We start from the raw sequence: 21,481 nt of genomic DNA, 5'->3' as shown, positions 1-21,481 counted from the left end.
GATGGAGAAAGAACTGAGATTGACATGTAAAAGAAGTTTGTTTCTAATTTAAATTTAAAAAAGAACAAAAGTTCACAACCAAGAAAAACAAAAACAAAAAAGTTCAAAACCAAAAAAAAAAAAATTTTTTTTTTGAGACGCCAGGTATGGTGATGCACGCCTTTAACTCCAGCACTTGGGAGGCAGAGGCAGGCAGCTCTCTGGGAGTTCAAGACCATCCCAGTCTACATAACGAGTTATGTAGACAGCCAGGACTAAATAGAGATATCCTATCATCTCAAAAAAGAAAAAAAAAAAGCTGAGAGATACATTTTGTAAGACGCTAAGAAACTAGTGGGACTCTGTTACCAAATACACCATGCTTATTCACCCAGCAACATTCCAGAGTGTGCAGTGTACCAGCCTGGCCTACTTGATACCATCGCATTGCCTTTCATAGAGAAGAAATAGACATGTGGACTAGTGTGGCATCTCAGGAAGTTTAATATGAATTCACCCCAGAGATAGGTCAATTTTCAGGTGACAAGTTCCTTTTTGGTAGTTCCAAAACTTAGGGCCAAAATGATGAGGAACCACAACCCAGAGGACAGCTCATGAGCAGTTAAAAGGCTGATGAGGGAGCCCTCACCTTCACTTCAGCCTTTGTGATGAAATTCACCAAGTGCTTTTAACAAAAATCAATTAAAAACTAAGATCAATTAAAGACTACATGTAAGGAGAACTCATTAATATTTTTTTTTTATTTTCAATTACAACCTATTCTGACTTCAAAAAAAAATCTACTTTGGAAAACACCTCAATGGGTATTGACTTACTAGTAAAAAGTAAGTCATCAATGTCTGGGAATATAGAATACACAATAAATTATATTTACATGCACTGACCAGATTACCACACACACAAGGTAAAAAAATACAGTATTTTATGTACATTTTTAAAGATTTACATTTTCACATAGGTTTATAAAGTTAAAAATTCTCTGTACAAAATCTTCTGTGTACAGAGCGTACACATCCCCATCCTTATGGCTGTATCACCACACAGAATTGCTTTGAACTAATACTAGAAACACCAGAGGTCTTTCACTTCATATTCAAATCTTGGCACCCATATACAATACATCATGAAATGTGAGATACAAAACAATTAGAAAGCAATCATGCAGATTTTCAATACAAGAAAGTGAGATGAACTCAATCAGTGCTAATCAATTCCATTTCCTGCTCTGTTCCATACAAGTGCATGCATTATGGGTCTTTTAGATAACAACAAAATAATACTACAGTTTGACAATACTTAGGTATTAAGAATGCAACTAATAGCCCTAGCCTGATGACAATTTCTGCTTTAGCAGAAATCTCAAGACATTTAGAAACTAAAATTCACAGACATGTCAATATAACTCTTAATGTGTAGGATCTGTATAAGACAATATACTAGCATTAGGAAACAAGGTTGGTGTTTGACACTCAAGAGTCCTGTACAGTCTACTCTGAGAACGGGGAGAAAGAAATCCGAGACAAACCATGAAAGGCTTATCTACTGTCCCTGCTAAGGAAGCACTTGCACACTCCCGATCTGTTAAATAAAGATACCTGAAGGTTCTACAGTTTACGATGAGCGACACTACTCATCTTTAAAAAAATCTTGAAAAGTAACAAAGGTATCAGCACCTTCCTTCCTCCCCACAGATAGAGTCAACAAGAAAATAAAGTGCCAATGTATAAAGTACTGTTAAGAGGCACTAACCCATTTGATGGCTTAGGATTAAATATGAAAACAGGCCAGACCTGACCTGAATAATAAATAGAAGGTAGGTATTCCAGTCTGTAATTCCTGTCTAGATGGGAGCTGTACTAGAGAACTACCTACTCCCCATTTATTGCTTTGAAACAGGTGCACTTCCTTTAAATCCTGACACAGACCATGTGAATTCTAAGACGGAAAGCACAGTGTCTGAGCCACTTTGAAGTCAAAAAAGAAGGTGCACTCTTGATCACTGGGCGGGGAGCTGCTGAGACTGTCCTCTCCACAACTCATGTCTTCACAAGAGTCCTCACTGAAAGGGAAGAGACAAAAGGGTGTCATTGCTTGAAACACAGACATCTGCAGGCAAAATACAACAGCCTGATGCGGTTATTTGAAAGCCAACCATTATTTACACAGTTGAGTTGAGCTGAAAGTCAAGTCTCTTGTCATTAGATTTTATTTTACTACACAATAGTTTTCACTGATTTATACACAGGGTCTTTCTACATAGCCCTGGCTGTCCTGGTACTTGAGACCAGGCTGGCCTTGAACTCACAGAGATCCTCTTGCCCTTGGCTCTCAAGTGCTGGGATTAAAGGCATGCACCATCGCCATCCTAAGAAAGCTACTACAATTAGTATTCTCTACCTATTACGCCTGTACCATTAACTATAGCAGAAGTAACTATAGAATCCTAAGTATCTTCAATCCAGTGGGGACACTACGGTCTGTTTAAAGGTTTTCCCTCTATCGGTTACCCTGACATAGGTTCTCTCCAATACCAAAGCAATAACACACACTATGAAACTGGACTTTCTGGTCCTTACCTGACAGCAGAGAATATCAAATTTACTAAAGTTCATGTTACAAACAAAAGTAAGTGGTGGCATTTGGCAAAACAAGTGTATCAGGGAGTCTGTGGTGATGACAAAGGCTCCTGTACTCCCTCCCCCCTTCCTCCCTCAGGACCATTAACAGTGAAAAGCCCAGGACTGTTCCAATTGTTTTTGTTTTAATAATGGAACTGTGTCTCAAAGAGTAAGGAGAATGAGAAGACAAAAAATGTTTTCTGAGATGGGGGTTTACAAGGCATCTATTTTAAGAAAGTACTGGTTCATTTTCTGGCTTGAAAAAAAAAAGAAAAACCACAACTGCCATGTGAAGAGGGATTTTTCTCTTACAACTCTCCACAGGGAATTTTAAAAAAATTCTTTTTAAGAGACAGTGTCTCTCACGAAACAGTATTCTTGAACTCCATACACAGCCAAAAATGATCTCAAATTTCTGGCCCTCCAACTCTCAGTGGTGGGACTACAGGCATGTGCCACCACACCTGGTTCACACAGTTAGAGACCAAATCAGTGCTGCATGCTAGGCAAACCCTTCCAATTAAGTTGCATCTCCACTCCCAGCTCTTTAACTTTTTTATTACATTTATTTACTTATTTTAGGGAGGGGAGGGAGAGGGAGGGAGGGAGGAAGAGGGTGCATTGTGTGTTCCTAATACAGCATGTGTAGAGGTGAGAAAAATAACTTGTAGTAGTTGGTTCTCCTTCCACCATTGTGGGCTCTGGGACTTAAAATCCGGCTTGTCAGCAAGTGGCCTTACCTGCTGAGACATCCTGATGGCCCCTATAGTTATTTTTTATGCACAAACCCATCATTCTATTTAGTCTGTGGATGCCTGCTTACCTTTCACTTCCATCAAAACAGCCCCCCTCTGGGATGGTTGGCAGCTCAGGAACACTATAGTAGCTGTTGTGCAGGTTTTGCGCTGTGCGCCTTGAAACAATCCAAACCAGCTTCTTCAGGTCAGGTTTGCAGCATTCAGGAGAAGAATACTCTGCTAGGCATTTAGAAACCAATTCCCTCCAATAAAAGAATTCCGTGTCGCTGATCTGGGTATAAAGATGAATAAAGCTGTTATAAACGATGGTTCTCAGCCTTCACTGCCCCTTGAAATCACAGGTGCTGGGGATTCTGATTCAGTTGAAGAGAATATGACCTGGGTGCTAAGAAAGATTTTGCCTGTTCTAAAAAAAACACGAACCTAAAACCAAGCCTGCTAAAAAAGCACTGAGTGCATTGTTTACTAGTGCCAAAGAAAAAAATTTAACATCTTTGTTACAAAAATCATCTCCTTTTTGTAACAAATGTTTCTTGAACAAATCAAGTTTGGATTGCTTATAATATACATGGATATTATGGCATCAGATACAAACCAAAGTCAGTACTATCAGAGAGGAAATTCTCAGAAAGGGAGGTTCCTCTCCAACTGGAGAATGCCCATTTGGTGAGTTTACCAAACAGGGAGATGCTTTCAGGTATCACAATCATGCTCAGGTTCAGAGAAAGAAAGAGCTGCGGCAGACAAAAGTGAACACCTCCAACAACTATCCACACTGCATGCACATCTACCACAGAGACCTGTATTCACTTTCTAACAGGCCCACCTGGCTCAAGAAACCCATTCACTAGGTAGCCTAAACTACTTCCAGCTCACAATCTCCTGCTTCAGTCTTTGAGGTGCTGGGATTACACCACCATTACATCTGACTTAAAAGCGAATTTTTCAAATCATTTTGGCCTCTACTTCCACTGAGTCTGGCTTCGTCTTTAGCTCTTTGTAATCTGGCATCTACCAGTCCCTTTTACTACTCTACACATATCTCCTCAATAATCTCCTTTGATTTTCATTGGCTTTTCCACCAAAACTCAGAACACTTTGTCATCTTTAAAAAAAGAAGTTCTACTGTTACTTGTGCGTGTGTACAACTTTGTGGAAACAGTTTTCTTACTGTGGATTCTGGGTATTGAACTCAAGTGATCAAACTTTAGTATATTAGATCCAAGTCTTAGTCATCCTTGACTCATCTAAACACTTGGCTTCTAAAAAACTGCCTTTTGAATTGGATACATTTAGCCCTGTTTGTGACTGCAGCCTAGCCATTTCACCTTACAATGGTGTTCCCAACTTACCTAACCTACCCATTTCTTAGCCCTAAACCTTTGCTATCCAAACCTTCATTCTTGTAGAAGATGGCTTTTCAGTCAGGCTGGAGTTCCTAGTCACAGCATCTCTCTTTGATTGCCCAAGTTTCTTTGCTAATAACCCCAAAGTACTTCTCATTCACCATTACCTAACACTAAATCACATTGATAATAAACATCATTTCATGTTAAAATTTACATTTCTTTAACAAGACAAACTAAGAAGTAAGAAAAAGCACTATGCTTTTGCTTTATTTTTTTTATCATGACTGCAAAAACAGGAGCGGCCCACCTAAGGGGCTTTAAAAAAATGCTGATAGTTTTGGTAGTGCTACTGAGATGAATTAATCCTATACATACATATATGGAGGGAGTCGTCTATCACCTTAGTGTATTCAATGTACTTTATAGTACACAGCTGAGGGCAAGCACTGGGGGTGTGCACAGCTATCCTGCCATAGGGCACAGCTATCCAGTCATAGGGAACATCTGCATTCAGAAAGAAGCTGGGCTAAGTGAGTGTTTCTTCGGGCTTGATACTGTCTGAGTCAAAGCAGTACTTTGAGAATTACAACACCTGACATACAAGAAAAATGAACACATGCTGAGATTTCACAGAGTGTTATATAAAATATTTAAGACACCACAAGAAAACAAGGCTTGAAGATATTTACCTTCAAATGTTTTTTAACAAGCAAGAGAATTTCCAGCAATTCAACGGATTTTATTGTTTCTATTTCCAAATTGAGAAGGCACAGAGCTAATACAGATGGCTACAAAAGCAAACAAACAAACATTAGGGAAAAATCAAAATAGAAACTGTGAGATGTATGTAAATAAGAAAGACTCACTTTTGCTTTTGAAAAGACAAGCCGGCAGCTGCAAGCTTTCAGTTGAGCTTCTAGCTTATCAAGGCTCAGTATTTCCTTCCTGTACAAAGCAGGGGAGAAGGATTTACTACACGTTCAGAGAAGTTACTTGGATTTTGAGGACTCAAACCCAAGCTCCAAGTTCAGATGGAGTAACATTGTTTTACGGGCAATCGAATTTCCCACTGAAAGCTACACTCAAGGCACAGGAATGTTTCACAGAGTCCCACTCACCTTTCTGAAGTATGACAAAATACAATTGCGTGGTATAAGTGCAAAAAGTTTAAGGCAGTAGTAGCTTCCAACTCGTAGTGCAATTTCTCTGAGATTATCTTCTCCATGCGTTCAATGTCAGAAGCTGTGCATTTACACTGACTGATCCGGATCACATCATGAGTGGGTGGGACGTTGCATTCTTCTTCCACCATTCTAGCTGCCAGCAAAAAACAACAGACTCCAATGCAAGACAAATGCTTTGGCTTCACCTAAAAAAACAGAAAAGGGACCCCAACAATCACCACTTTGATATAGTAAGACAGACACCTGAACAAATGTCATGCTGCTTCTCTTACATGCACTTGCCTTTATGTGCAACTGTTTTTACATTTTACACCGTTACCTCTCTTTAAAATAAAAAAAAATGTCTCTATGAGCATTTATTAAATTTAAATGCACGTAGAAATAATCCCAAAGCTTGTTCAAAAGCTTGCTTTCTGGCCCTGAGTTATACTTTGTATTTCAGACTTAGTAAAACTGAGAATAGTCCATCTTCCCTCAAAGCAATCATTTGACCACACTCACAAACATGCACACACCACACAGCATTCTACTGCTCTGGATAAAGGAAACCTTCTGCATCTGCTCTCTTTGCACAAGACTCTACCATTACATAATGTAATCTGGACCAGGAGAAGAATCCCATTAACTGTGTGTGTGGAGGACATATGTAGAGCTGCAAAGGACAGATGGGAGCCCTTTTCTTTCCAGTGTCCTAAAAGGTGACCCAGCAGCTGACAGCGATCCTATTGGCCAGAGAACTTCCACTTTTTTGACAGTTGCTGCTGACTATTAATAAGACCGTGGCTTCCTGATTTGAAAGGCTTTCCAGGGAAGGCAGCGGGTCAACTTTAATATACCGTTACACTCCATTTGTCATGTTTCAGTATTAAAAAACATGTAGGCACCAAGAAAAACATGATGAAAAATGAAAATATTAAAATCTCCCTCCCTAAAGCAGTATTTCACTTTTCTTTTTTTAAATAAAAAAATCTAGTTTCTTTTATGTCAGTTTGGGCAGTTTTATAAGTGAGCCTGTAATAGTTATCACCATGGCATTTTTTTTAACAAGGTAAATTTTAATCAAGTTACCTTCTACCTCCCCTAACTCCCTGTAAACACTAAGTTCTTAAATCACGACTGTCTTCCTTTGGTAATTTCTTTCAAGAGAACACATTTAAGAGGTACAACAGACCCTTACTTAAGATCTAGAAATACAAAGTAATTCTGATTACTCTAAGTTTATGGACAGGATGCTTTAATACATCCATTTGATAAATATTAATGAGCCCTGTGCGTTAGACACTGTATTGGGCACCTGGTATTGAAAACTCTACAATGTCAGATGTAGTAGCACACACCTTTAATCCCAGTACTCGGAGTGGGAGGCGGAGGCAGACTGGTCTCTGAGTCAGAGGTCAGTGTAGTCTACAGAGCTAGTTCCAGAACAGCCAGAGCTACACACAGAAACCCTGCCTCAAAACCCCAAAATTAAAAGTAAAGATACCAATGGGAAAAAAAAAAACTGTAGATTTTATAAAAATGATTAAATACCTTCATAAGAGCCAAGAATCTATCCAAAATGTTGACAGCCAGAACAAAAGTTTCAGTGCAAGATCCAAAAAAGTTAGTTAAACTTCTTAAATCTTCTACTTTGGCATTTCTCAATCTTGAACATAAAGTGTTATCATTCTGAAATTAAAGACCAAGAAGCAAAGTTTATTCTCTTAGACATAAATACAAGGGTCCAGAAACTATACTCTCTCCCTTTAGTTTTCAACATTTTATGAGTATGAGCTACCTACAGCTGTCTATATATTTCAGACAGAAGACATAATTCACTGTCTCTAAAAATTATCTGATACAGAAGAGCTTTAGCAACTGTTTGTTGCCCCATTCCAGACAGTTCCAGTAGAATTTGTTTCTCTTGGAACAGACAGAGTGTTCCTTGACGGTGTTTCTGTTTTCCAAAATAATTTAAGATCCTATCATAAATACTCCCCAGAAAGCCCCCACCATTTGAAGAAACGACTACACTACACTTGGTATAACTTCCACTTGGAACCAAAGCATAACCTTGCACAGTTTAATGTTTTTCTTAGTGCAGGAAAGCCATTTTTGGATTTAATTTCATAGCCTTCAGGTTGACTTAACTGGGGAAAACAAAGTTACTTTCTCCGAGTCATACCAACTCTCAAATTTACCTCTGGTGTATCCTCCATCAAGCTCAGCCCTTTTTCTCGAGGTTGGAATCTCTGTTCTTGTTCCAGGTAGAAGTTCAACAATCCGAGAAGCTGAACCCCTTCGCCACCTGCCAAGTGCTCGGCCCCCAAATCCTTCATCTGCAGCAAACACACCGCGGCCGGTTAATAATGTAATACGGTTATGAGGGAGTAAGGGAGCAGAGAAGAAAGAGTTGGCTACGAGCCCTCCAGCTAGGGACACCCCAGCTCAAGCAAGCCAGACTCGGGTGAGGGGATCGGTCACGTCTGCCAGCCCTAGGGGAATCCTCCCCTAAAGCCAAGGAGGCGTGGCATGTGACAAGGATCTCGGCCACCTCCGCTGGCCAGGGCTAGGTCAAACCAGCCTTCTGGCTGGCAGTGTTGAGCAACCAGGAAAACTGTCCGAGGAGCGTAATGTCCCCAACTGTCCTCATCACCTGAACAGCACAAGAGGGACTTGTGCCTAGAGGATGCGGGGGACCGGAGAAATGAAGCCACCGGATCGGACTCTGGGGCGGGGCGTTGCACAATAGGAGCGAAGGGAGGGGGAGTCTCGAGACTGAACAAAGAACTGGAAGGAGGAGTCGGAGCCCCGCCCCGCCCCGGGAGCCCCGCCCCAGGGAGCCCCCTCTCTCGGTGCCCACCTCCAAGCTGTCCCCTCCGCTTCTGCAGCTTCCACAAGCCCACAATTTCAGACAGGGCGGCTGGTGTCCAGTCGGCCTACGCCGAGCACGAACACAATACCTCGGTTCCGCAACGGTGCGGAGCCCCCGGGCTGTCAACCCCGGTGTGGCCACCCATCCCTCAAAACATCCCCGTGGCATTTGTCAGTCCCTGGGCTGCAGCTGGAGACCCCGAAGCAGGACCGGGCCGCTCTCAGGGGACTCCATCGCCGCAGCGCGCCGCGATCCCGACCCGTAACCACGAAATCCAGAGCCCCGGGAGGCCCACTCACCGTGCGGGCCCCGGCGTCGCGAACCGGCGCGGCGGGGGCGTCCGGACCCGTGTCCGAGGTCGGGGACCAGCCGCTTCAGCGGTGCCCCGGGACCCGCATCCGACCTCCGCGGCCGCCGCCCGGCCTCACAGCCCCGGTCGCATCCTGCTCCTCGGCGGGGCGCAGAGTCCGCCCGACACCGCCGCGTCCTCCCGGCTCCGCCGCAGCCTCCCGAGCCTAGCAAACCCCTTGTTTTTGTTTTCGGTCTGAGACGCCCCCAAGGGGCGGGGCGCGTGACTCCGCGCGGAGGGATCCTCTCGCCTCCTCAAAGAATCCGGAAAAAGAGTCCCTGCTCCCAACCTCCAGGGCCCAGCCTGTTCGAGCTGCCTCTGTTCCTCCTTAGCCTTGGCGAGCCAGGTTCTGCGGTGGAGAGAGGAATCTGGGTTTCAGCCTCATTCCAGGATGGACTCGGAAGGGGGCAAAGATGAGCGAGCCGGTTGGAAGGCGGAAGGAGACCGTTTCTTGACGCATCACACCTTTTAAAGGTCCCCCGATTTGTTTTGTTTTCGCTGTTTTGAAAAGTCCGCCCAAAGTAGCCGGCTCTCTGATTGGATACGGGTGGGGCTTGCCGAACGCGGAGGCCTTGATTTAATCTCGGTTCTGGATTGGCTGGCTGATTGGCTGTTGCGTCCTCTGATTGGCTCTCGCCATATCCTGAGTCTCTTATCTTCCTCCGGGGCCTTAGCAACTCCGGGGTCTGGATTGCGCATGCTTGGGTGGGTGGCATTTATGGCTCTCGGTTACGTGCCGGGGTCCACAGCTGCCTTCCGGACCTAGCTCAGTCTGGCCCGAAGACTGACGGCTCGGGTCACACCCCCGAAAATCAGGGTCACGTAACTCTGTAACTGCGTTCTCACGAGTCAGAAGACCGTTCTGAGCGTCTTATTTGTCCCACAGGTGTATTTTGCAATAAGCAGTCAAGCTATAACATTTCGAGATGCTTACTGAGATATTCGCCAGTAAAATGCTGTAATGGTTTGGCATTTGCCTAAAAGACTTCCGACTTGGGGGAAAAAAAAAAGCTAGATTCAACTAGTTGGGCACACAGCTGAATTGTTGAAGCTGGGCAGTGGGTAGCAGAAGTTGAGTTACAGTGCATTTGTATATCATGAATATTTTTTCCATAATAAAAAGTTCAAAGGAGGGACTTTTCAATAAAAACTGCACATTGATGAGGACATTTAAATATCTAATAGTTATTATAGCATGCTTCCAGAGGTTGTGGTTGTGCTGTTTGTTTTTTTTTTTTAATGAAAGCTCCCACACCACTTGGTCCCTTGGTCGCCCATAAATTATCATTTATTGTCTATTATAATTAGCGTTGCTATTAAGGTGACACTCTTCCCGAGGCAGAGCAAAAACCAAACCAACTAGATGCCTTAGGCGGGACAAACTTTCACACGCCTCTAGAAAATTTACTCTCTCTCTCTCTCTCTCTCTCTCTCTCTCTCTCTCTCTCTCTCTCTCTGTGTGTGTGTGTGTGTGTGTGTGTGTGTAATTTTGTTTCCTCAGATCCCCATCTCCTACCAAACATGAAAGTCGGTTACTTAGCACCTTCGTGAATTCTAAATAACCAGCCCCAGGGAAATGAGTTTTCTGCTCTTATGTGTGTTTTCTGTGAGTCATTTTGGAGCTTGTAAACTATGAGAGTGCACATAACATAGCTTTCACAGCCCCTCAGTTCTCTCCAGAACAGCTGAAGAGTTGCACAAACAGATGGCTTTGTGTATTAGCTGGGACTAGACTCAGACATCTGTTTGAGCACAGAGCGATAGGGGAAGGGTCCCAAGGGCTAGAGATCCTGTTTCAGAGAGGTGTGGCCTAAAATAAAATTTGCATACCACCTATAAATGATTTACAGGTTTCATAAATTTATCCAAGGTGTGGTTGATCTTTTAAGCATTATTTAAATTATTACTTTACTGACATACAGATGGATGAAAGTCCATGCTAATAAACGTGCACAGCAATAAGCAACTCATTTGGAGACTACAGCTAAGATTAAAGTTCAGACACACATCTTAGAGGAAACACTCAGCTAACAGAGTTCACAGAGAGAAAGGAGCAACCAAATGCAGACATACCATGAGAGAAAAGTTTAGGACCATAATGTGAAAGACACTGGGAAGCTCTTTGTTTTTCAAATGGGCAAAGGTGGAAAAGGAACTTGGGAAATAAAATAAGTGATGCGAAAGAGGAAGTGTAAAAGTATGTGGCGGGGGTTTTTATAAATAACACACCGTATGAGACAAAAAGGAAGAGAGCCAGCCAAGCGTGGTAGCTCACATCTGCAAACCTAGCACTTGGAAGACTGAGGCAGGGGAATTGCTGTGAACTCAAGGCTAGCCTGGGCTACAGAATAAAACCTAGTCAGAAGGGGGAAGAAAAGAAGAAAAAGAAAAGAGAAAGATCTAAGAATTTTCATTTGTTTGGACCACTAGAGGATATAAACATATGCTATTTTTTTTACATATTTTTTACAGTCCTCTAGAGGAAGAAGTTTTATAAATGGTGAACTCACTGCTCCTTACCACAACCACTTCTTTTATGGTATTCAGGAGGTGAGAAGAACTGGGCAGACTTTCTCTGTTGAGTTTTGTTTCTTAGTCTTTCCCTCCCTTCCTCCTTCCCTCTCTCTCTCTCATTTTAATAGGTCTTTCTGCAGACTGGTTCTGCCCTTATCACCTTGGCTAGCTGCACTCAAGCTGTAGGTACCGGTTATTAAAACAAGACATTCCTGCTGTGAAGATCAGGCTTTGCCCATTAGGTTCATCTTGGCTTTTCACATGCAATTCTTTTTATTTGTTTGCTTTTGTTTTTTGAGACAGGGTTTCTCTGTGTAGCCCTAGCTGTCCTGGAACTTGCTTTGTAGACCAGGCTGAGCTCAAACTCACAGAGAGATTAAAGGCGTGTGCCTAGACAATCACCCATACAAAATAATGAAGTTGAACTCTTTCAGCACCTGAAAAAGATACAGGAATTCTCTTTATTATACCGTGCTGGGTCTTGCACAGCACAGTGATAGGGGTAGTGACAACGGGAACTTGAAGCAGGATAACTGATGCTATGACGGATTTACTAATAAACTTGCTTGGGAAATACTAAGTTATAGAAAGTCAATTTATCTAAGGGGACGCTGCCGCCAATATAAATGGACAGTAATGTACCGACCAGATATTTTAGAAAGAAAGAGAAAGAATTTTTTTTCTTACCATAACTGAAGTTTAGGGTTGCTGAGGAAGTTTCTGCTAATGCCTATTCACAGAGATTGACCTCCATTGAGGCTCCATTTCCACAACAAATGGAAACAATGCTGACTTACCACCATCTAGGACCATCCTATAACACAGAACATGCGTCTAAGTGACAACTCAAGGGGGTGGGGCCAGGTCACAGCCTCCATTAAGTCCCCTGAGCTGCTATTATCAGAAAAAAGCATACTTCTGTTCAGTGAGGAAAATGAACCTGGGTAACAGCTGTTTGAAAATAACAACAACCCTGGTGTACTTAAATAATTCTGGCAATATCCTTGCTGTGAAAACCTCCCGACTGCCCAAGCAGCCAGACTTGCAGTCTCCTGTCTCTGTCTAAATTGTTCGGTGTGTAACCTGGACCTGGAAGAGATTTTAGTTGACATATGTGGAATGCATAAACCTAAGGTGTACATAAGCTAGTTAAACTCATCTGTTTGTGACCGGTTCCTCTTTGAGCATTAGCCAGAGCCAGTCATTTGCTACATTGTTTTTTTTTTTTTTCCTTTATTAATCTTCAAGTGTGTGAAATGATACTGGGAAGGCATATCAATTCTATAACAGTAGGCCTGGGTGACACATTATCCTCAATGGCCCATCTGAAGGCCTGATAGAACTGAGAGACTGAAACTAGATGGGAACCAGATGGAAAACAGCAACAGCACCCACACAAGAACAATGCTGGCATTCAGCCCACCCCGATTCTAAAGTGTGCCCTTCAAAGTGCTCGAAGCCAACTTCTAAGCAAAAAGAAAATGGTGTCCCAAAGGCTGCTCCAAGGCTCACCTAAGCAAGTCAGAATTGAGTGTCTCTCAACTGCATAGGGCCATGATTCCCACAGCTTTCCAAACATCTTTCTTCTCAGAAATGATGGCTTGCGCCAGTAGTGGTGACACATGCTGTAATCCCAGCATTTGGCAGAGTGGGGAGGCAGGGAGATCAGGGGTCCATGATCATCTTTACCTATATAAGGACTCTGGCCCGTCTACAGTACTTGAGACCCTAACAGCAAATCTTAGCCTTTTCTTCAGCAGACACATTGAAGGTCTTGGGTGATGCTGATGATTGAATCTAGGGCCTTGTATGTACTTGGCTGGTGTTCAAACCCCGAGGACCATCTCCAAAACCTGTACTACAAACATTTAATGAATACACACTAAGTGCTCAGAAATACAAAAAATAAACAAAAGAAGGCTCTAGCTTCCGTCCTAATGTAGCTACATTCAGGCAGAAGTGCTATCCAGGGGATCAGATTGGCTTTGAGTTCCAGCTTTTCTACTCACTGGAGATGGTACCTTCAATACTCACTGGAGATGGTACCTTCAATACTCACTGGAGATAGTACCTTCAATAGTTCACTTGGTCCTGAACTTCAGCTTTCTGATGTAAAAAGGGGGGGGGCGGTTATGGTTTTGACTGCTTTGTATATAATACTTAAATACAAATGTTAATGGAAGCAACTCACCTACACAATAATCTATAAAGATTTTCATGCTGTTTCCCAAAGAATCATGTTTAAACTCAAGGAAATCTGAAGGGAAGCAGCCCCGCAAGGAGAGGGAACCTTAGGATCCTGGTCACATACTAAAGATGTTAAAGATACTGGGCTTCTCCTCCCAGAGTCCACATGCTAAAGATGCTGTGTTGTGCTGCTTCTCCCAACATCCAGCTCTCATGGCTACGGGGCCAGCTCTTTTCTACACAGAAAGTGGTTACAGCCCAAACTTCCTGTTTAGATTAACTCTGGCTAGCAGAAGCCACAAAGGAGACAGGAATGTCTGTCCCAGAAAGAGAGAAACAGGGGAGTTATAACCCAAGCCAGGATGCCATCTTGAAGTGATTCTGCTTTTTCAACCAAGAGCTCATTTTTGAATCTGAACCTGGAAAAATTGAGCTGATCTGCATAATAGATGATCCGTGCCTTTCCTCATGTGGTCAGCAGAATTAATCAAGGGGCACCTTGTACCGGCTTCTTTCTGACTTTTTTATAGTCAAGGGTTTCAGCTATGCCATTAGCAACTTACCATGTTGATATTCTGTTGCTACTGTTAATAATAGTAGATGATGTATCTTTCTGGGGGAAGTGTTCATTAACCTCTGGAAGGATTGACGATAACTACAACACAGCCAATTCCCAGATATTGATGAGCCCAGCTCCTGAATTGTGGGAATCATCCATACCTCAGAGACCAGCTGTGAGAGGGCCAGTGTTCCCAGACAGCCGGTTCTGCATTCCCACTTCAGGTAGCTCTCAGGTAAGTTAGCCTTGAGTAAAACTCATTTGATGCTGGTCAACATGTTTGTGTCAGAACTCTTTCTGTTATATGACAAGCCAACTGACATAAACAAAGTGGCTTTGACATGGTGTGGAAAGCTGGCAAAGAAGACTAAAACAGAATATAGAGAATTCTGAAATCAGAGCTGGTTATCACAGAATAGTGAATCTATCCAAAGCAAAATATTCTTTTTAAGAGATCTCCAAAGCAATACAGAGAAACCCTGTCGGAAAAAAAAATGAGAGAGAGAGAGAGAGAGAGAGAGAGAGAGAGAGAGACTGAGCCTCGATATGATTCCCAGCTTCTCCCTGAACTACTGTCTCAGCCTCTGAACTACCTGGGACTACAGACTCAAGACACAGATAGCGTCCAAAGTCACATTTTAAGTGACCCAGACGCTTCTGGGATGCTATACATTATAGAACATTCTCTCTCTCTCTCTCTCTCTCTCTCTCTCTCTCTCTCATTTGTTCTAAGAACCATAAGTCAAATACTTCCTGTCTTGTCTTGACATCACAGTACATCAACGTAAAGTTGCCACTTGCAGCAAAGAACCATTTAGGAGCTGTGTGTTGAATATATCATCTTATTCCAAAAAGAAGTTTCACTATCTGTGGAAATAAGAACCTCTTGTTTTGATTTCAAATGAAAAGGCAGTTGACATTTAAAGTGCTATGAATAAAGAACGTAAGCTTAAATTTTGCTTTTGTTAACATTTTAACGTGTTTTCCAAATGAAGGGCTTTTTCAACTTCAAACAAGAAAGATTGCCTTAAAGATTCACAAATCTGTTAAATTGCATATATTAAGTTTTCAATCACATTATGAATAAGAAATGATAGCTACATGTAGGAGCAAAACCAGAATTGGTGGATTGGGAGTGGGACGGCTTGATAATTTGGAAGGGCTTTTCTTTAAGGAGAAATATATATATATGTTATATAATAATAATATATGTAATGTATAAAAGTATATATGAAAGTTAGCATTTGTTTACCATGAGATAAATCTAGATAATTTATAAATCTAGATAAGTTGGCATATATTTACTGTTCCCACTATCTAATGAGGAAATGCACAAATTCCCAAACAAATGATGGGGATTAAAACACTAGTCACTTTAATCCTAGCTCTGGGCACTAGCTGAATTCAGCTGGGAGGTCCTCACTCAGGGTTTCTCAGGAATTGCAGTTGGTGGCTGGGACTGGGTAACCATGTTAAAGCTCCAGGGCTGATGTGGGCAGAGACTCAACTATGTGAGCTGGTGGGCAGAATAATTCCACATGTGGACTCAGCATGTGGTCTTTGCACTTCCACATGGCTTGGCAATGGCTCTAGAAGCAAGCCAGATGAGTACTGAATGTGACTGATTAACTTCACCTTCTATCATAACTAGTTACCATCATCATGAGAAACAAGTGACGAAGAAAGTCCTTTATTTTTCCTCAGATGGCTTCTCCTCCTACATTAATTCCACAGAATCCAAGAGCCCACCATTAATTCCAATAAGAATTTCTTTTCTTTCTTCATTTCCTGTTTTCCACATAAGGTCTATCTATGTTGCCTAAGCTGAGTGCTGAGCTCAGGGGGCTCAAAGTGTGTCCCACGTCAGCACTGGGACTTCAGGCATGCCCTACCACATCCAGCTTACTTCTTTCCCCGTTAAAGAGAACAGTGCTGCTTTAAAAATTACCCTTCATAGCCACAGAGTGGTGGCTCATGCCTGTAACACCAACACTTGGATCTCTGAGTTTGAGGGCCAGACTGGTCTACAGAGTGAGTTCCAGGATAGCCAGAGTTACACAGAGTAACCCTATCTCAAAAACCCCCTTCTGCCCAAAAGTATCTTGACCCTTTCCCAACTAAAAAAAAAAAAAATCTGTTTCTTGATATCAAGACAGCATTTCTTTGTGTGGCTTTGGAGTCTGTCCTGGAATTCACTCTGTAGACATACCAAATACATGTTTTAAAACTTTTAAGGAAAACAATGGAATTAGTAGCAGAGAGTCCTTTCTTCCTAGGATGAGCTTCCTAGAATCAGCCTTGGGATTTTTCATATGCATCTAATATTTAAGATGTTAAACGTGCTCCATTGATAATATTTCACCTGTGTTCTTACTTTTTATTAAGTAAAAATGAAGTGGCTAAGCTCTGTGGGGTCTGAATAGAGAGGACACTTATGGAATGACCACTTTATTTGTGTTCTACAGGCTTTGGATTCACAAGAAATACACATACTCCTGATGTTGACTGCCTGAAACATGGCCTCCAGGACTGGCCCTGATGCCTAGCCTGGCAACCCTCATGCCCCCTCGTTGTTAAGCCTAAGGTAACTTCTGACCATCCTGAAGATAAATAGGAGACAAAGGGCACATGTACATGTGCATGGAAAGGCAATTAGTTGGTCATAAAGTGCTAAACATATTTGTATTCACATTTCAGTTTTATTTCTAATATCTATGTAACTTATATGGTAAGTTACTCAACTCTTGTTCTTTTTTTTTTTTAGACAGGATCTCAAGTGTTCCAGGCTGGCTATGAATTCCCTATGTGCCTATACAGATAAAGGTGACTTTGAACTTCTTGTCCTCCTGTGTTCACCTGCCACATGCTGGGATTATGCATATGCACTATATCTGCTTTATGCAGTACTGGGATGGAGCCCAGTGTTACAAGTTACATGTGTGCTAGGCAAGCACTCTGCCAATCGAGGTACATCCGTATCTCCTTAACTTCTCTTGAGCAAGTCTCACTATGCACGTCAGGCTAGATTCGAAATCACGATTCTCCTGCCTCAGCCTCCCAAGTGCTAGATTAATGGCATTTGCCACCACACTAAGCACATTTCCTTACCTAAAAATAGTAGTTTCATGAGGATTAAATAAAACAATTGACAGAAATTGTGTGGTTAGAAGGGCTTGGTAACAGTTAACCCCTAGATTATTGACATGGTCAGTGACCCACACTGGAAACCATGTAAGCCACAATTCTGGAGCAGATCTTTTTTCTCTGTCTAGAGTCCAGCAGCCAAAATGGAAACTGAACCTTGCCCTTATTAGGCAACTGGGAGAACCAACCTAGAGGCAAACTATAAAGATTTCACATGCAAAGAGTATTGTTGCAAAGCCTAGGACCAGTGTCAGTACAATCAGATGAATAACACACTCACGAAGTGTTTGGATAATCATTGGCATTGCTTATGTCTCATAAGGACCCTTCAGGATGACATATTTCTTTCTCTTTTGTTTTCATGTCTATTGCCTCGTCTGTCCAAATCTGAGCTCTGTTCTTCTGTATCAGCCATTTCTACAACCAAGTAGCTTTGGCCATGATCATCCATTTGTCTTTTTTCTGTGTTGCCTGAGAAGCAGTTAAAATGAGTCACCATGGAGAAGAACCAAGTGTTAACACACACACACACACACACACACACACACACACACACACACACACACACACTGGGTTCATTTGCTCTTAAAACTCTTGAGGACAGACTCTCCAAGCTGTTTATGACTGGAGTTCAGATCTCCCATGTGTCAGAGAAACCAGACAACTCTATAGGACAAGTCTACCCCTGGAATGAAGCTACTTTTTTTATGTGATTTCAAAAAAAAAAAAAAAATAGAGGTGACATTCAATTGGGAAAATATAGAATGTGTTGATGTATTGTAATATGTGGCACATAGAACCATAATAATATAAACCAAGTAGTTATTGCTTTATTTCTTAGAAGTCATTGTATCATGACAACTCTGATCTTATCCCAACCAGTTACATGAGTACCTGTTTGTTAGTGTAACTGAGGGAACACGATCATTAGATTTTAATGGCTACAAAATACAGACCTGTGCTCTATTTCAGGGCAAGCATTCTATTTCCTTTCACATATAATCTTGTTGTTATAATCAATTTCATATTTGAAAAAGCCATGTAATTCATATATCATGCCTCACTGTTGAGAAATTATTATTTATAAATACTCCGATTATTATTGGCCAAGTTTTAAGATATGGGAGTTATAAATGGTGTCAATAAATGACAGCATTCTTTGGGATACAAGACAATTAAATTCATTTGTATCACATCATATCTTAGTATAAAAATATAATATTAGCATATGCACTATAAATTAATTATAGATTCTAACTACTGTAATTTTCCCTCGGGAGAGTGTTTCTCCCCCCACACTGTTAAAAGATAGCTTTACTGATTTATGAGGCACATGGCCAATGTTCAGACTGGAGTTAATACTCTCTTAGTAGTTTAGCAGGTATCACTGATCATCTTCTGGAAGAGTTTTCTGCATGAGGACATTGGCAAAAAGAAAAACATTCATTGCAGCTTAATGAATTCTTAGTGAGTAACTGCTGTATGCAAGGTACTACAGGAAGGGTTACAAGGTACTACATAGTAAATGCTATGACAGAGCTGTGCAGAGCCTGAGGAGTGTGAAAGAGGAGTTAGAAACATCTCTCATGGGTTTTAGACTCACTAATCCATCCTGGTTCTTTTGTTTTTTTTTTTTTTTGTTTGTTTGTTTGTTTTTTTTTGAGACAGGGTTTCTCTCAGTGTAATAGCCCTGGCTGTCTCAGAACTCGCTTTGTAGACCAGGCTGACCTCACGGAGATCCTCCGGCCTCTGCCTTCTGAGTGCTGGGATTAAAAGTGTGCACCACCACCGCTCTTCAGCACCATTCTGAATAGCATTAACTTTTCAACATATTCAAAACAAAACTGAAACATTGCCTCATCCATGTAACTACAGTAAAGTGCATTGTCTCCAGCCTCCAGAACCTGCTCTGTGTCAGCCTGGGTAGGTTCACTGCCTGGCCCTACTTCTTATTCAGGTGGGATAGCTCACAGGTGGCATGATCCCCGACTGTCATTAATAATGAGTCTCCACCCACTAAGGACCATGAGAGTAACAGTGAGTCAAGCAGAAGGCCCTGGAAATCCCTGCCTACAATTTTAAAGATAAGTCATGACAAGTTCTGGGTGGAACCACAGAGATTAATTAGCTCAACTGTTAAAGATTTAACAGGGGGGAGACTGACAACTACATCTCACTCAGTTTGCCCCACTGGCCTCTACAGAAGTCTGATGGTCCTTGGAGACCAACTCTATCACTGTGCACCTCATCAGCTGACTCAGCTGCAGCCATTGTCTAGGTATGGTTTTCCTTCCTGAACTTAGAGGGCTGCTGATAACTTTCTATGTGGCTCTTTGTGTGCAGAAGTTAAAAGGTTTGCAAGAACCACTAGCAACAATTTGATACGACCTGATGTCATTTAAGAGTAGGACAATGCTCCTGCTTTCTCCCATAATGTGTCTAAAGAGTTTGTGGGATCTTGGCAGTTCTTGTCAAACTACACTGGTCCACACAGCACTTGCTAACATTGTATCTCTCTGCTCTGATCCTGGATAGGAAGCATCATGTAATTTCAGGCCAGTTACTAAGACACCTGAGAATCACAGGAGACGAACCCTAAGAAAGCCCAGGGAGCCCATTACCCGGGTGAAATTTCTGTGAGTCACACGATATGGTGCATCTCAGGATATCTCTTCCCAAGTAAGAGATAAATTGTGTGCCTTGCATGCATGGCCTACCACTAAAGAAGAGAGAGACACTGGGTAAGCCTTTGGTTTTTTGTTGTTTTCCTTTGGGGGGGGAGGGTACTGAAGATGGTACCCAGAGCCTCTCATATGCTAGCTGGTTACTCTACCACTGGGCCACACCCCTAACCCCCCTTTGGGGTTCTAGAGGCAATGTATTGTATTTGTTTATGATACTCAGATCCTACTGGCAAGGTTGCCAGTTCTTAAGGGGAACTAGAGAAGGGTGCCTCCAAATCTAAGCTGCTCTTCTTTGACACTCAGCAGACCCAATGGCACTGGAAGCCCCTCTAGCGCTTGAAATGTTTAATGAAGTCTGACAAGCAACAAGCAGAGACTGCAATGTTGAGTGCAGAGCTTTGGAACAAATGTTTCCCCTTTCTGCAGACAGCCATTCTCCCTTCCAGAAACAGCTCTGCCTTGATTTTGACACCAAATGCCCTACATCTAACCTTGGTTTTCCATTAGTGAGTCTTGCATTCAATATGTCTTGCATTCAAACCTCTATACTCATGTGTAGAAGTTTAGGCCCTCAGTTTGTGATGCTATTTGGGGAAGTACTAGACTCTAGGGTGTATGACCTAGCTGGAGGAAGTAGCTGACTGGGGATGGGTACTTGTGAGTGTCTTGTCCCTGGTTCCTTCCTATCTCTTTCTTTGCTTCCTGTCCATGGTGAGATAAATAGCTTCCTCCTTTTACTCACACCACACAATGCCCTTTTGTCTTGCCATGGGCTCAGAATCAATGGAGACTGTTTCAGGATCTCTGAATAAGCCCAAATAAACTGTTCCTCAAGTTCTTGTGTCAGGCTTTTTGTCCTAGTCATGAATGAAGCTACTTAGGGCTGGGCATATGCAGAAGCAACTCGTGATTGAGCAGAAGTGGTACAGAAGGGGATGGTGTATGGTATACAAGGATGCTCCCCTGATAGAGTGCTTGTTGTTGTACAAGCATGAAACTCTGAGTTCAGACCTCCAATACCCACATTTTAAAATATGGTTGTAATGACATGTACCTGTTATCTCAGAACTGGAGGGAAAGAGACAGGAGGAAGGTCCCTCAGGCTCACTGGCCAGCCAGCCTAGCCAAATCAGTGAGCTTCTGAGTCTGGGAGAGACCCTGCCTCAAAAAATAAGATGGGAGTAATTGAGGAAGATACTGAATAGCAAGGTCTGGCCTCCTAATGCACACCCACACACATACATGTACACTCTCATACATGTGCATGTATGCAAGGTGGCA

General features: G+C 42.3%; 2 protein-coding genes across 3 annotated transcripts in view; both read right to left on the bottom strand.

The window, feature by feature from the left end:
* Positions 1-712: 712 nt before the first annotated feature.
* On the bottom strand, positions 713-9,316 carry Ccng2 (cyclin G2). 2 transcript variants are annotated; one of them, XM_027388442.2, is made up of 8 exons: positions 9,063-9,316; positions 8,090-8,227; positions 7,440-7,577; positions 5,844-6,094; positions 5,592-5,670; positions 5,415-5,513; positions 3,442-3,647; positions 713-2,059 (listed from the first exon to the last, which is right to left on the bottom strand). In XM_027388442.2, exons 2-8 carry the CDS (start codon positions 8,225-8,227, stop codon positions 1,936-1,938), a joined length of 1,035 nt encoding a protein of 344 aa, XP_027244243.1. In that variant the 5' UTR covers positions 9,063-9,316; the 3' UTR covers positions 713-1,935. The 2 variants fall into 2 exon arrangements, with proteins under 2 accessions (XP_027244243.1, XP_027244242.1); XM_027388441.2 differs by lacking the exon at positions 9,063-9,316 and adding an exon at positions 8,545-8,662.
* Positions 9,317-13,692: 4,376 nt separating this feature from the next.
* Septin11 (septin 11) overlaps positions 13,693-21,481 on the bottom strand; it is a 149,953-nt gene continuing 142,164 nt past the window's right edge. The window contains exon 10 of the mRNA XM_027388445.1: positions 13,693-13,732. Coding sequence (XP_027244246.1) covers positions 13,708-13,732 — 25 coding nt within the window. The 3' untranslated portion in view covers positions 13,693-13,707. The remainder of the gene's footprint in view (positions 13,733-21,481) is intronic.

The sequence above is a fragment of the Cricetulus griseus genome, assembly GCF_003668045.3.
Source record: "Cricetulus griseus strain 17A/GY chromosome 1 unlocalized genomic scaffold, alternate assembly CriGri-PICRH-1.0 chr1_1, whole genome shotgun sequence".
Classification (NCBI taxonomy): domain Eukaryota; kingdom Metazoa; phylum Chordata; class Mammalia; order Rodentia; family Cricetidae; genus Cricetulus; species Cricetulus griseus.
This window is presented reverse-complemented; position numbering and strand designations above follow the sequence as displayed.